The 14893-nt window shown below is 35.8% G+C and overlaps 1 protein-coding gene across 1 annotated transcript in view; it reads left to right on the forward strand.

Annotated features, from left to right (window-relative positions):
* The window catches only part of ORC4 (origin recognition complex subunit 4), a 116332-nt gene that overhangs the window by 42916 nt on the left and 58523 nt on the right, over window positions 1-14893 (forward strand). Inside the window, exon 2 of the mRNA XM_044669888.1 lies at window positions 9202-9273. Within this exon, the coding sequence (XP_044525823.1) occupies window positions 9217-9273 (57 nt within the window). The 5' untranslated portion in view covers window positions 9202-9216. The remainder of the gene's footprint in view (window positions 1-9201; window positions 9274-14893) is intronic.

A 14893-nucleotide genomic window follows, 5' to 3' on the forward strand; every position in this document is an offset into this window, starting at 1 on the left:
ATTTCCATCCCTTGTATGTAACCTTTTTTCCTTTTAATATTTTTAGTTACCAAAATTTTGTTTTTTTCTTATTCCTACTTCCTCCAGTTCATAAAGTTTTATGTCTCTCTGAAAGTCTTTCAGCATTTCTTGTAGCACAGTAGTATTACATTACATTTATATACTAAAATCTGTTCAATCATTCTTCCAGTTCTTTGCCACTGTAAAATTAGCTCTTATAAATATATTTTTTTATATCTAGGTCATTTTTTTTGTTTTCTTTGAAGGATAGGCCTTATTGTGATATTTCGGGATCAAACTATTGACAGTTTAATGACTTTGGGAGAATAGTTTCAAAATTATTTTCAGAATGACTATACCAATTCATGTTAATACCTACTGTGAATCAGGTTTCTTGTTTTCTCAGACTCTCCAATAGTTGACTGTTTCCTTATTCCCTTTCGTTTTGCTAATCTGTTAAGTGTATGGTAGAACCTCAATGTTGCTCATTTATTCAGTAAAAATTTACTAATATCTACTATGTCCCAAGCATATGCTAAGCCTAGGCATTATAGATACAAAAACAAAAATGAAACCACAATATAATTACCTCAAATATGTCATAACTTTTAATGTTTATTCTTCTAATTTTGTATTTTTTAAAATCTTTAATTTAAAGTTGATTATGTGTCTGTAAACTGAGAACTAATTCTAAAATGAAACCAAATAATGGCAAAAGCATTCAAAGTACTTCTTAAAGTCCAGTGAGTTGAAAATGTCCTCTTCACCAGAGAAAGAAAATGCTTAGTCATATCCTGCTTAATACTACTAGGCCAAGGTAGTTTTGAAGATTATAACCAAATGCTATAATGTTTGTATGAAAACTCATTTATAGTTCCCATAGGACTAACCACTTCTTTTTTTCTAGCAATTTTCATAGACTCAGTTAGCAAGATTTACCTATATATGTCAAGCCCAAGATGTTTAGTGTGTGAAATTAACATTGAAAGGCTTGATATGATTATGTCACAATACATGGCTTAGACTATCCAATAGAAAAAAGAGCTGGGACAGGTGGGAACTGGTTCTCTTGGCCATTTTTTTGACTTGACAAAAGAGCTCTTTTGCTGCTGAGCTGGCCCTTATCTATATAAACCATCACTGGCAAGCAGCATCCCTGAAGACCACAGAGACTGGGAATCAGGGAACCAAGACTTGCAACCATGCTGGAGATTTTGAGTTAGGCTAGAAACCTTATTTCTCTCCTTTCTCTTTACTAATAAATACTTTACTAAAAATACTTAGTATGAAGTCTTTCAAGTTTAATTTTTATTTATAACAATTGTCATTTAAATCTTTTTCCAGAATTCTTTGTTTTCTTTAAAATATCACTAGAGGATTATACATTGTTACTTGAGAATTTAAAACATTAGACTTGGATCAGTTAACTCATATGTTATTTAGTATTAATAGTGAAATGGTGTAGTGGAAAAGAGTACTGAATTTAAAGTAAAAAAAATTGAATTAAGTCCTTTTGGGGCAAGTAACTTTATTGCTCCAGGTTTAATTTTCCTTACCTATAAAATAATAGTTTTTTGTGATATTCTCTGACATAGGACTGGTATATTAGTTTGCATTGAGAGAGCTGTGCCCTGGAGCCTCCTTATCCTCATTGAAAACTCCTTTTTCCAATCATTTTAGGAAAAACTCCAGCCTTGCTTCTAATTCACTCATGCTCTAAACTGTATAATTGAATCTTCTCAGTTCCTCTTTTTATATTCTCTTCTCCAACTGTAATGTCAGCTCCTTGAGAGGAAGGACTATGTTTCTTATATATGTATCCTTAGTACTTAGCACAAAGCCTATACTATAATTAGCAATTAGTAAAATGTTTCATCTGTCTAGACCTAAGAAGGTGACTTGAATCAACTCTTGATTTTTGATATTAATAGTATAGAAATTTGAAATGGTAATCAAAAATTTAAACTTGTTTTTGGAACATCATTTGATACTAATTCAATACAATAAGTATTGAATATTTATTCTGTGGCTGTTACTGTCTATTTTCAGTTGGATGTCACTAAAATTTCCTCTATTATCCATCCATTCTTTTCCCCCTATTCTCCTACATAAGAAATATTTCTGAAAGAGAAAATAAGAAAAAGAATCAGCAGAACTTATAAATTTATCAAAAAATCCTGAAAATATGTATAAGTATTATAACACATGTGAAACATGCCTTTGCAAAGAAGTAGAATGGAAGTATCTTCTCTCTCTTTTTTTTTTTTTTTGGAATAAGGCTTAAGTTGTTTAACTATTTTCTAATGGACATATTTTTGTTTGCAGTTCTGTCAGAAAGAGTGATGCCATAAATATTTTAATGTATGTGAGAACTTTTTACTTTTCATTGTACTCCTTTGGATATATTGTTCTCTCTGGGTCATGGGGTTACTTTAAATAATTTCAAATCACTTTCCAAGATGCTTCAACTTACTCATAGTTCCTCCAATGTCCTCAGCTTCCCATGACCCACTCCTACAATAATTATCCCCATCTTTTATCTTTGCCAACTTGTAGGATATGAGGTGATGCCAATTTATAGGATATGAGGTAAAACTTGAAAGTTATTTTGGTTTGTATTTCCCTTGTTAGTTATTTGGAGCATTCTTTTATGATAATTGTTTGCTGATCATTTTTTGAAAACTTTGTTCATATCTTTTGTCCACTTATCTGTTGGAGAATAGGTTTTGGTCTTATTTCATAATTTTTTATGTAGCTAAGATTTATGCAAATATCCCCTTCCCCCCATTTAACAATTTCTCTTCTTATCCTCATATTTTGTCTCTGCAAAAGGCTCTCAATTTCATGTAATCAGAGTTAAAATATTTTATCTTTTGCAATCATCTCTATTCCTTGTTTAAATAACAATACATCTACCCATTGCTGCGAGAAATATGTAATCTGCTTCTCTTAAATTTTTTTATTATTAAGGAGACCTACTTTTCATTAGCATATTATCTGTTTCCTTTTAACTCCTCTTTGAAATAAGTTTTTTATTTCCCCATAGTTATCAAAGTTTTGTGCTCCAGGCACCTTTTTCAGTATTTAGGGAACAGTACAGCCCAACTCAGAGGAAACTGAATATCAAAATATTCAAGGCCAGCAGTCATCCTCCATCTTCCAAAAGAAAGGTACCTCTGACAGAGGGTAGGAATAGTGATATATTTCTTGTTAGGTACCAGAGAGGACCTTATAAATCTATAAGGACTATACTGACCAGGTAGGCTTAATCAATGTACAACTTTAAGCAGCAAAATTTCCTGCTTTGAGAAATCTGATCCCTATGAAAACTACTACCCTAGACCTTCCCAGTTGCAGAAAGCTTTTCTGCATTAACCTTTTTGACCCAGCCTCTTTCTCTTCCTTTCTCTTCTGTGTAGTCTTGGACTTTTGACTGATGCTAAAGTTCTAAAGCAACTGCCTCCCATACAGGAGACAATGGTTAAATGCAGGAATTGTCTATAATTAGCTTATAAGGAAAAAACAAGAAAAGCAGAATAACCACTTCCCAAATCTCCCATACATTTTGACTTAAAGGTACATGGAAATCTAAATTCATTGAGTATGAGAAATCATACATTTTTGAACCTTGAATCTCAGTTTTTTGGTCTAGTTGGTATTTTTGGTTTTATTGATTCTTGGCTTTTACAAATCTTTATTCCCTATTCTTTCTAGTACTTTAGGACACCTTTGCCTTGTCACTGTATTCACCTATTCTATTGTAAGGATGGGATTTGTGCAAGGGGGATGGGACAAAAGGAGACAGAGAAGGAGTAGCTGACAGTTGGTGACAGTTACTGGCAATTGAGACCAGAGGGGATTCTGGGAAATTCTCTGGAAGAGGAAGGAGGAGAACGGCTTCCCGAGGAGGATATCCCAGCTCTGATTGTAGGAAAATATAAGTAAGGTAATGCGGTCACCAGGGATATTACAATAAACTAAGTGGTTTGTGGGATCACACTCTAGGATTTATGAGAGACTGGACCAGGATGAAGAGACCAGAGTTTACTGGATCTCCACAGGAATGGCAGTTGATCTTAACTGTCACCCAGCTTCCACTAGACCAGAGTATAGTAACAGGCTAACAAGGTAAAAGGGACTTAACAGCTTTAATTATGTTAGACTAAAAGGTGGGAAAGGACTTCTATACTTAAAATCTAAGGGATAAAACCACAGGGCAATGGGAGGACTTTTTCTACTCTTATCTAAGTGATCTAAACTAACAGGGCCCAGGGAGCTGTAAATGGAGTCTCTGGGTTTCTGCCTCAGACCTGGAACCTGCCAGGCTTGAGTACAGATAGGACTTTGTGGCTTTGAGATTCCCACTGCAATCCACTGATGATCTCTGGATGCCAGGAGCTAAAGTTGTCTCAGGAACCAAGTAGTAAGGGGTTTGCTTGAAGCACTGTCCTCCAATTCTCAAACTTCACCTCTTCTCTTGGCTCTGTAGATCTTGTCCTTTTGCTATATGCCACACCACACAGGATCCCAGGAGAAATCAGGAAGCAGGGTGTCCTTTGCTCTGAGGTCTCCCAGGCTGGCAACAGTTTTTGCCTACCACTAATGGAGTCCACACTCAGGGCACAGACAGACTTCCTCCTCCTTCATTCCAACCTGGAATTCGCAGCTCCAGCTCCTTCCTGCTAGGTACAATTTAATTCCTAATAGCTAGCTAATCTCATCTTACTCATAACATGATCCAGCCCTGAGGGCTTCCTGAGGATCTTTGGACATTGATACCCCAATTCCCTGGTCAAAGGCATCCCATCGCTTTTCACCCATCAAGACTTCAACCATCGAGTAAGCTAAGTTTTTGGACTCCATTTTGGGAGCAATCTCTTAGTCTCCTTCTCCCATTACCCCAACCTTGCTGAGAGACCCCCTTTCAGTCAAAGCTTACAATTATAGGAAAGAATAGAAACAGAAACTATAAATAGAAGGAGAAGGGGTGGGGGAAGAAGCTTAGGAGTGGGAACCATTAAGGTTCCCACCTAAGTGACAGACTCCATAGGAATAGAGAAGAGGGCACCCAAAATCCCTCTGCCCTTCACCCCTTTCCCCAATCCCTGAATTGTGATTAATAAAAGCCATTTATTAGTCAGATAGCATTCCAGAGTGCCTGAGAGAGATTGGAATCACAGCCTGGTCTAGCTGGCTCCATCTTGGAGTCAGACCACTGCTGTGAAGTTGACTGACCTAAGGGGAAGTTTGTGTGAACCCTCTCCTCATTTAGAATTGGTTTGGGGTACCACATACCTCATCTTATAAGGAAGCCTCGCCCCCAGCTACTGTGGGGCAGCATGACCATCTAGGTCACCCAATTTCAGGGTGACATCCCCTTAAAGTGTCCCAGAGTATATTCATCAGGAGGGGCGAGCTAGAAGAGAGTCGCTCTCTATCTCCCTTATATCATAACATTGGTAGCTGGCTCTTTTTATTGTTACACTATGGACAATTACTCTTATCTCTTGCCCTTTTCTATGATTCTCTTTTTTGCTTATGAAATAACTTAAACTCTTTTCCTTTCCATAAACTTCACCCTTTCTGTCAAATAACTAGCACTACATTGGAATCCTTCCAGTGATATGCTCTTACAATTCCTATTCCTCCCCAAAGACAAAGTACTATCTCTTATCTGGTACAGTGCTTCTTCATTACACCATACCACACCACACCACACCACACCACACCACCCCATACCACCCCACCCCCTGAACTTTACATATTAGAAGTTCCTCTGGTCTCTCCTGATTGGCTGGTTCCACCCCAAACCTCCATTTTAAGGAGCAGTACCAGGCCAGAAGTATCTTCCTTACTCTACATGCTATACTCTTGACTCTTTCCTAACTTTCTCTATCATGGGCTGGGGACCTTCATCTGTTCCTGCTTCTTCCTCTTAACTTTTTAGCTTCCTTTACATATATATATATATAATTCCTCCTTTAGACTATAAGCATAATCTCCAAGAAGGCTGCTTTTATATGTATTCTTAATGCTTAACACTGTGTCTAGCACATAGTAAAGCTCTTAAAAAAAAAAAAACCTTATGTTTCATCTTAGAATCAATACTAAGTATTGATTGCAAGGTAGAAGAGTTGTAAGGGCTAGGCAGTTGGGGTTAAGTGACTTGCCCAGGGTCACACAGCTAGGAAATGCCTGAGGGCAGATTTAAACCTTGAATCTAATACTCTAGATCTAACTATCCACTGAGCTGCCTAACTGCCTACCATAATAAACACTTTAATAAATTCTTCTTGAGGGCAAGTAAAGTCAAAATGGGATAATTCCAACTGGTTCAAAGAGGAAAGAAAGGTATATAGACACACTCACATACTCACTATTGAAATCCGTCTTATAAAACTGAAAAATAGAAAATGAATGGGCTAAGGGAAAAAGTGGGGGATGGGAGATGTTAAGAATGAAGGGAAAGAAGCAGTGGTCAGAAGCAAAATAGGCTTGAGGACAGATAAGGTAAAAAGATAAACGGAAGAAGATAGAATGGAGGTAAATACAAAGGTATCATAATTATGAATATAAATGGAGTGAACTCATAAAATGGAACCAAAAAGCAGAGTGGATTAGAAACCCAAATTTCACAACATGTTGTTTATAAGAAACACACTTGATACAGGAAGACATAGATAAAATAAAGAACTGGCAAATAATTTATTATGCTTCAGCTAAAGTAAAAAAGGCAGGGGTGGCAAACATGATCTTAGAAAAAGCAAAAATAGCTCTAATAAAAAAAAGATAATCAGGGAAACTATATTTTATTAAATGGTTCAATACTAATGGCAGAAACACTGCATGAGTTATTGGAGAAAATATACAGTAAAACTGTACTAATGGGGGACCTCAATTTATCCTTCTCAGAACTAGACAAGTCTAACCATAAATATAATCCGAAAGAAGTTAAAGGGATGATTAATGTTTTAGGAAATTTAAATGTGATAGACCTCTAGAGAAAACTGACTGTAAATTTAAAATAATATACCATTTTCCTCTGGTATCCCTGGGTCTTTCATAAAACCTGACCATGTATTACAGTATTAAAACCTCATAAACAAATGCAGAAAAGCAAAAAATTAAACTAAATGTTAATTACCGTAGTGTGATAAAGATTATATTCAATAAGGCGCTTTGGAAGCATAGATTTAATTAGTTGGAAACTAAATAACCTTAAAGAAAAATCATATAATAATTTCATTAAAGATAATGATAACAGTGAGTCCATATACAAAACATTTTGGAATGCAATAGAAACAGTATTTAGGGGATAATGTATATTTCTAAACACATCAATAAAAGAAAGAGCAGATCAATAATTTGGACATGCAACTAAAAAAAACATAGAACAACAAATTAAATCCCCAACTAAACCCCAAAATAGAAATTCAGAAAAGCAAAGGAGAAATTAATAATATTAAAAGTAAAAGAAAATTGAGCTAATAAAACTAGGAGCTGATTTCATTTAAAAAAGAAAGAAACCTGTGTGACCCTGGGCAAGTCACTTGACCCCCATTGCCCACCCTTACCACTCTTCCACCTATGAGCCAATACACAGAAGTTAAAGGTTTTTTTAAAAAAAAGAAGCAATAAAATAGATGAACCATTGGTTAATTTGATTTTAAAAAGAAAGAAGACAACCAAATTATTAGTACCAAAAATTAAAAAGGTGTATAAAGAAATCATTAGGAACTATGTAAAAGAAATAATTTTGATTATGTTAAATTAAAAAGAGTTTGTACAAACAAAAACAATGCAACCAAAATCAGAAGGGAAACAAAAAAACTAAGAAAAAATCTTTATATCAAAAAACTCTGACAGAGGTCTAATTACTCAAATATACAAAGAGCTAAATCAGTTGTATAAACAAGCCATTCCCCAATTGACAAATGGGCAAGGGACATAAGTAGGCAATTTTCAGATAAAGAAATCAAAACTATCAATAAACACATGAGAAAGTGTTCTAAATCTCTAATAATTAGAGAAATGCAAATCAAAACTCTGAGGTACCACCTCACACCTAGCAGATTGGCTAAAATGAAAGAAGGGGAGAGTAATGAATGTTGGAGGGGATGTGGCCAAATTGGGACATTAATGCATTGCTGGTGGAGGTGTGAATTGATCCAACCATTCTGGAGGGCAATTTGAACTATGCCCAAAGAGCACTAAAAGACTGCCTGCCCTTTGATCCAGCCATACCATTGCTGGTTTTGTACCCCCAAAGAGATAATATATAAAAGACTCATACAAAAATATTTATAATGGCACTTTTTGTGGTGGCAAAAAACTGGGAAATGAGGGTATGTCCTTCATTTGGGGAATGGCTGAACAAATTGTAGTATCTGCTGGTGATGGAATACTATTGTGCTCAAAGGAATAATAAACTAGAGGAATTCCATGTGAACTGCAGGAATTGATTTAGAGCGAAAGGAGCAGAGCCAGAAGAACATTGTACACAGAGACCAATACACTGTGGTAAAATCGAATGTAATGGACTTCTGTACTAGCAGCAATGCAATGACACAGGACAGCTCTGAGGGACGCTACCCACATTCAGAGGAAGGACTGCAGGAGAGAAAACACAGAAGAAAAACAACTGCTTGAACGCATGGGTTGGGGTGGACATGATTGAGGATGTAGACTCAAAATGACCACACCAATGCAACTATCAATAATACAGAAATAGGTCTTGATAGATGACACATGTTGAAACCACTGGAAATGTGCATCGGCTATGTGGGGGTGTTGCGGGGGGGGTGTGTGTGAAGGGAAAGTAAGAACATGAATCATATATAACCATGGAAAATTTTTTCTAAAAAATAGACCAGGTTGTCTTCTCTTTATATTGCCATAACTTTTATTTTAAATATTTCTGTTTTTATATAGTTTTTGCCATGAATGTCTTTGTCCTTTTTCTCTTGGGAACCAAGTAATCAGTCAGCCAGCACTTATGACTAGGCCACAATGTTTCAGGTACTACATTAGGTATGAGATCTCATTCAAAAATAAAAATACTCCCTGCCCTCAAGAGTGTCCCTTTTGGTGTCCCAGTTTAGGTAGTCCTGCAGCTTACTAAGGGAAAAAGATTGAGAATGTTCATGGCATCATAGTACATGTTTTTTGTTTTTTCATTTTTCATTTTTTTCCTTTTTACAGATCTGAATTGTTGAAATGAGCAGTCGGAAGTCAAAAAACAACAACCTGAAATATGGAGAGTGTATTTCACAGGTATAGTACATGTGTGGAAGTTAGTGTGCATTTAATAACATTATTTATTGATAACCTTGAACTTGTGATATCCTTTTAAGGGACACTGGGGTTCCCATCAAAGTTCTTCTGTTTTTCATCTCCTTCCACTTAGATTAAGTAGCTCACATTTTAAATCTACCTCAAGAGAAATTATAGGTACACAAGGCATTCAAGTGTATAAAGTTATATAGTATATCAGATGAGAGAGAAATACATTTTAGGAGATAAAGGAAGACAGAATGGAAATATTTTAAGCTTGATCAAAATAAAAGTAGTTTATTCATTCTGTACTTTATAACTCATTTAAAGCCTGCTTGGGATGGCATTAATTCTTGGCTAACTTATGACCCAACTTGTTCATACTAAGCTTCAGTTTCACTAAAACTCAAAAACTCACAGAAAATATTTTTCATAGAAATTGTTAGCTCTAGACACCTTTACATTTTTTCATGCTTAATTTCATCCCAAAAAAATCTGTCCCCTTTTTCTCTCCAGATGTGTCTGGATCCAAATTGTCATTAACATGTTTTAGTTATCCCTCCCAGCTTTACACATGTTAAATGGTTAAGAAATACATAAATAGTAAAGAAATTGTGACCTCTCCACTACAAACTGCTACTCAATCTATAATAAGTGTATGTACATTTCTTTTTGTGATGTGTCGCATGGTACAAAGTGATGTAGCAGTATTTTTCAATTTCTGTAATTCTAGAACAATTTTGCTTTCTAATTATTAATACATTTAGCAGATTTTATTAGTTCCTCTATGGAGAGAAGACTAAAAGTTCACTAAACAATGTTTTTTTAATTTCATGACATTTTTTTGAGGGTAGATATTTACAGTCTTGATAAATGTTCTCAGATTTAATAGGTACCACAGAGCTATTTCTGATGAAGGGTTTGGTATGCCCTTGAATAAAAAATGGAATTTTATTGATTAAAATTAACTTTTCTCCATCTTCAGCCCATAAATAGGTATTTAGTCTTCAAAGCATCATTGAACAATTATTTTTGTACTCTTATTATTTGTTCCTATAAATTTAGGAAGCTTACACTGGCAGAGAAAATGTTACTATTTATAAATTTTGAATAGTTGAACAATTTTTAATTTTTATTCTGAAATTAAATTCCAAATAACATGAACTTTCCATGCATATGTATATTCATTAGTAGAATTTTAGGCCTGAGTATCCTACATAATCCTTCTTTGACCCCTTTAAAACCTGCTTCTCCAGCTCTGATTAGACTTTTTATTAGACTGGTTGAATTTTCTTGCTTCATGATGAAATCTAGTATAGAATGTTCAGGCTTAACCTGAAAATTTCTCATTTCTACCTCAACTAACCTCCCCGTTGATCAGATTAAATTCCAGAACAATAGTACCATTTTGAAGAAAGCCAAGACCAAGAACATAGCATTTATATGCTAGTTATTCTTGAGACTCTAAATTTGGACCATATTGTGGAGTTCCGCATATGCCATATTAAATAATTTGGACTTCTATCTTTAGGCAGTTGAAGTTAAATAAAGAGTAGCTGAAGGCTTTAAAAGATGGAGAAATATGATTCAAACTTATCCTTTAAGAAGATTTAAATAGTAGTCAGAAAGGGCTGCTTTGCTTGAGTCAGAAGTTATCAGTAGTGATTTATTTTGGTCTCCGAGTAACAAAATGGTAACACTGCAAAAGATAGATTGGGTGGTCAGAAAGATAGATTGGAAGTATTGTAACTATAACTTTTTTACCCTTTGACTGAATATGAGTGGTAGCAGTTGTAATGTACTTGAAGTTATAAATTCCCAAGATTTAGGAGGAAGAAGGACTAGGATTTGGTAATTAGGAGAAAAGAAAGAGGAAGACATTCTCAATGGAAGTGTCTTAAAATCTGTAATAGAGATTTTATGGTGGACCAGAGGAAATAAAATGAGTAATCCTGCTACGAATGAGGCCTAGGTGGGAGTTGAATGATATTAAAAAATCAAGGAAAAATACAAGGAAAACTCTCCTGAATGGTATTCACTATAACCACATGACCATTATTTTAAGAATAGAAGGTTGTCAGGGCAGTAAGGTGGCACAAGTGGATATTGCAACAAGAATTGGGAGGACCTGGGTTCTAATCTAGCCTCAGATACTTACTGGCTATGTGAGCCTGAACAAGTCACTTAATTCCAGTTGTCTAGCTTTTGCTGCTTTTTTGCCTTAAAGTTGATACTAAGACAAAAAGTCAAGTTTTTTAAAAAGGACATAAGGTTGTCAGTATTGTATTTCAAAGATATAGGGGCATTAGATGGGTAAAAGCCATAGGAATCACCAGAGCATTGGCAAAAAGTAGTTCTGTCCTGAAGAAGCTTAACACTTGTGGAGGACATTATATATATATATATATATATATATATATATATATATACACACACACACACACACACACACACACACACACACACACACACAAGGTACACAGAGTAGTCAGAAGGCATTCTAACAGGCAGATATGAGAGGAGGATATTCTAGCCATGTAGGACAGCTATTGAAAAGGCATGGAGCTGAAAAAGGAGAACTGTGTGAGGAACAGTAGAGCCAGTATGGCTGAACTGTACAGTGTGGGAAGGAAAGGAATGTATAAGAAGATTTGGAAATATAGGAAGGAGCCAGGTGGTGACCTGTAAAAACCCAGAACAACAATTTATATTTGATCCTAGAGTTAACAGGGAGTCACTAGAATTAATGCAACACTTTTAGGAAAACTACTTTGACAGCTATTTAGAGAATAGATTTAAAGTAGGGAGAAACTTGAGGTAAGAAGACCAAGGTAGTAGGCTCTTTACAGTTCAAATGAAAGGTAATAAACAGTTAAAACATGGTGTTAACTGTTTGAATTTAGAGAAAAGGGTGTATACAAAGATATAAGTTGACAATAACATTTTGATCTATGAGATGAATCAAAATGAGGTTGACACCAAGGTTTCAAACCTGGTTAATAGAAGCTAGTGATACCCTCAATAGCAGGAAATAGAGAAGTTGGAGGAAGATTTTGGAGAAAAGATAGCAACCTCTGGCCCTGTGCTAAGTGTTAGGGTTTTAAGAAGAGACAAAAGAAAGCTCTTGACCTCAAGGAGCTCCCAATGGAAAGAGGAAGATGTTAAATTAGCATATGTAGAAAAAAGCTATTTACAGGTGTAAGGGTTAAAGTAGGGGTTTTGACAAAATAAGAGAGCAGCTTTTAATTTAATTTTTAATGAGAAAATAGTAGAGTTGTAAATTAATATTATCCCTTTAAGCCAGAGAAAAGAAAACTTCTAGCAGCTTTTAACAATTAACAATTTAGTTTAATTAAAATATAGGAAAATGAATATAGGAAAAGAGATAAATATAGGAAAGTGGTAGAGAAAGAAAATTTCCTAATATCTATACTAGTTATCCTATAATAACAACCACCCCACAAAGTTCCAACCCAATCCAGCCCAGTCAAAACCAACCCAATCAGTGTGTAATCCAACCCCAACTAGGTCTGTCAATGAAGACCAGCCACCTCTTAACTCAGAAAAGGTCAAAAAGCCTTTTAAAGGCTAAAGCCAAAAGCCCTCTCCGTAAACTCAGGCCTGCCTTTATATTCCAGCAACTAAACGCCAACCACCAACTCATGCCCAGCAGCCAACTTCCCTGCAGCAGACCGACCCACCAATTCAGAGGGCCATCCTTTTATCCCCTTTCTTTACCTCACTTCCTGACTCTATGGTTTCTACTTCCTGACACACTGGGCTGGTTAATCCCTATATATCTCTATGGTAAGAGGACCTCCAGGTCCCCTGTTAAATTAAAAAAAGGAATAAAGAATTCCTTTTTACACAGGGTAAATAGTTGTTAATTAACAGAGGCTAGGTACTAAAATTAAGAAGGATTGGGAAAGGCATCCTTTCTAGTCACATTTTTAATTTGGACTTGAAGAAAGCCAAAGAAGGAAATTGGCAGAATTGAGAAGACAGAGCATTAAGGACAGCTTCATTGAAGAGTATATAGTATATTGTTTTAGGGAAAGACTGGAAAGGTAGGGATGAAAGACTCTGAAAAATATAGAGAATTTTATATTTGATCTTGAAAGTGATTGGAAGTTGCTGGAGTTTATTAAGTAGTGAGGTGATACAGTCAGACCTGTGTTTTAGGGAAATGACTTTAGCAGATAAACAGAGATGATTTGGTACTCTTGTGCCAACTGAACCAAGTTCTTGTGATAACCCATAGATGCAGAGATGGGGGCCTGTGTCAGAGTAGTAGCGATATCAAGAGAAAAGGATGGATATTTGAGAGATGTTGCAAAAATAAAATTGACAAGCATTGGTAACTCATAGGATGTGGGTTCAGCATAGGGAGTTGATAGATAATGAGGAATTGAATGACAACTAATTTGGTAGCCTGAGTGACTAAGAGGTTAGTTTACTCCCTATAGTCATTGGGAAATTAGATAAAGGTGAAGTGAGTTCTATTTTAGACATGTTGATTTTAAGATAGCTATTAAACATTCATGTTTGAAAAGCATTTAGAGAAGTGAGATTAGAAGCCAGCAGAGAGGCTGAGGGTACAGAGTAGATAGTTTTGAGAATTTTCAGCATTGAAGTGGTTTTTAGCAAAGTGTATAGAGGGAGAAAAGAAGAGAACCCAACATAGAACCATGTGAGACATTTATGGCTGGAAGATGTGGTCTGGGCCCAGATCCTGCAAAAGGGACAAAGAAACTGGTCAGAGAGGTGTCCCAAAAACTTAGAAGAGAATATCAAGGAGGACAATATCAGAGGCTTAATGAAAGTGAGTATTGAGAAAAGGCTATTGACCACTAAGGAATCATTGGTATGTCTTTGGAGAGAATAGTTTTGATGAAATGATAGATTCAGAGTTAGAGTGTAAGTGAATAGTGACAAAAGACAAAAGTAGAGGCATTTATTATCACTACCCTTTTCTAGTAGTTTAGCCATGAAGATTAGAAGAGATATAAGATGACAGCACCATTAGAAGTATCAAATAAGAATTTTTTCAGGATAAGAAGACATTAGCATGTTTGTAGGCAGTAGTAAAGGAACTGGTCAATAGGGAGAGATTGAAAGTAAGTGATAGAATGGGGATTAATGGGGAAATCTGATGAGACAGGACGGAATGGGATTGGTTATGTAGCCTTGTAGTCATCTCATAGAAGGCAGTTGAAAGAGGAGGTTGTGGCAGATGGCATATATGTGATGTGATGAAGAGAGGCAAAAAGGGAGCCCATAATTTAAAACAAATGGCTTCAGTTTTTTTTATGGGACCTTTGAGTCAAAGTTCTTAGCACATTGGGCAGGAGTAGGGGGCTCCATGGGAAACTTGAGGAGGAAGGAAAAGGTTTTGGAAGACTAGATGAGGAGAGTGGGGTTATGAACTGGTCAGGGAGAATAGTAGGTTGCTTAGCAGCAATGAGAGGCCCAGTTGAGTTTGTGGACCTAGTCAGAAAGGTTGCATGATTTTCTTTACCTTCTTTCAGATATATCTTATATGGGAGGTTAATAGTTGGAATAACCCAAGACTGGCACTTACCTGGGTATACCTAATTATAAAAGGGGAGTAAGGATTCAA

The sequence above is a fragment of the Gracilinanus agilis genome, chromosome 3, assembly GCF_016433145.1.
Source record: "Gracilinanus agilis isolate LMUSP501 chromosome 3, AgileGrace, whole genome shotgun sequence".
NCBI lineage: Eukaryota > Metazoa > Chordata > Mammalia > Didelphimorphia > Didelphidae > Gracilinanus > Gracilinanus agilis.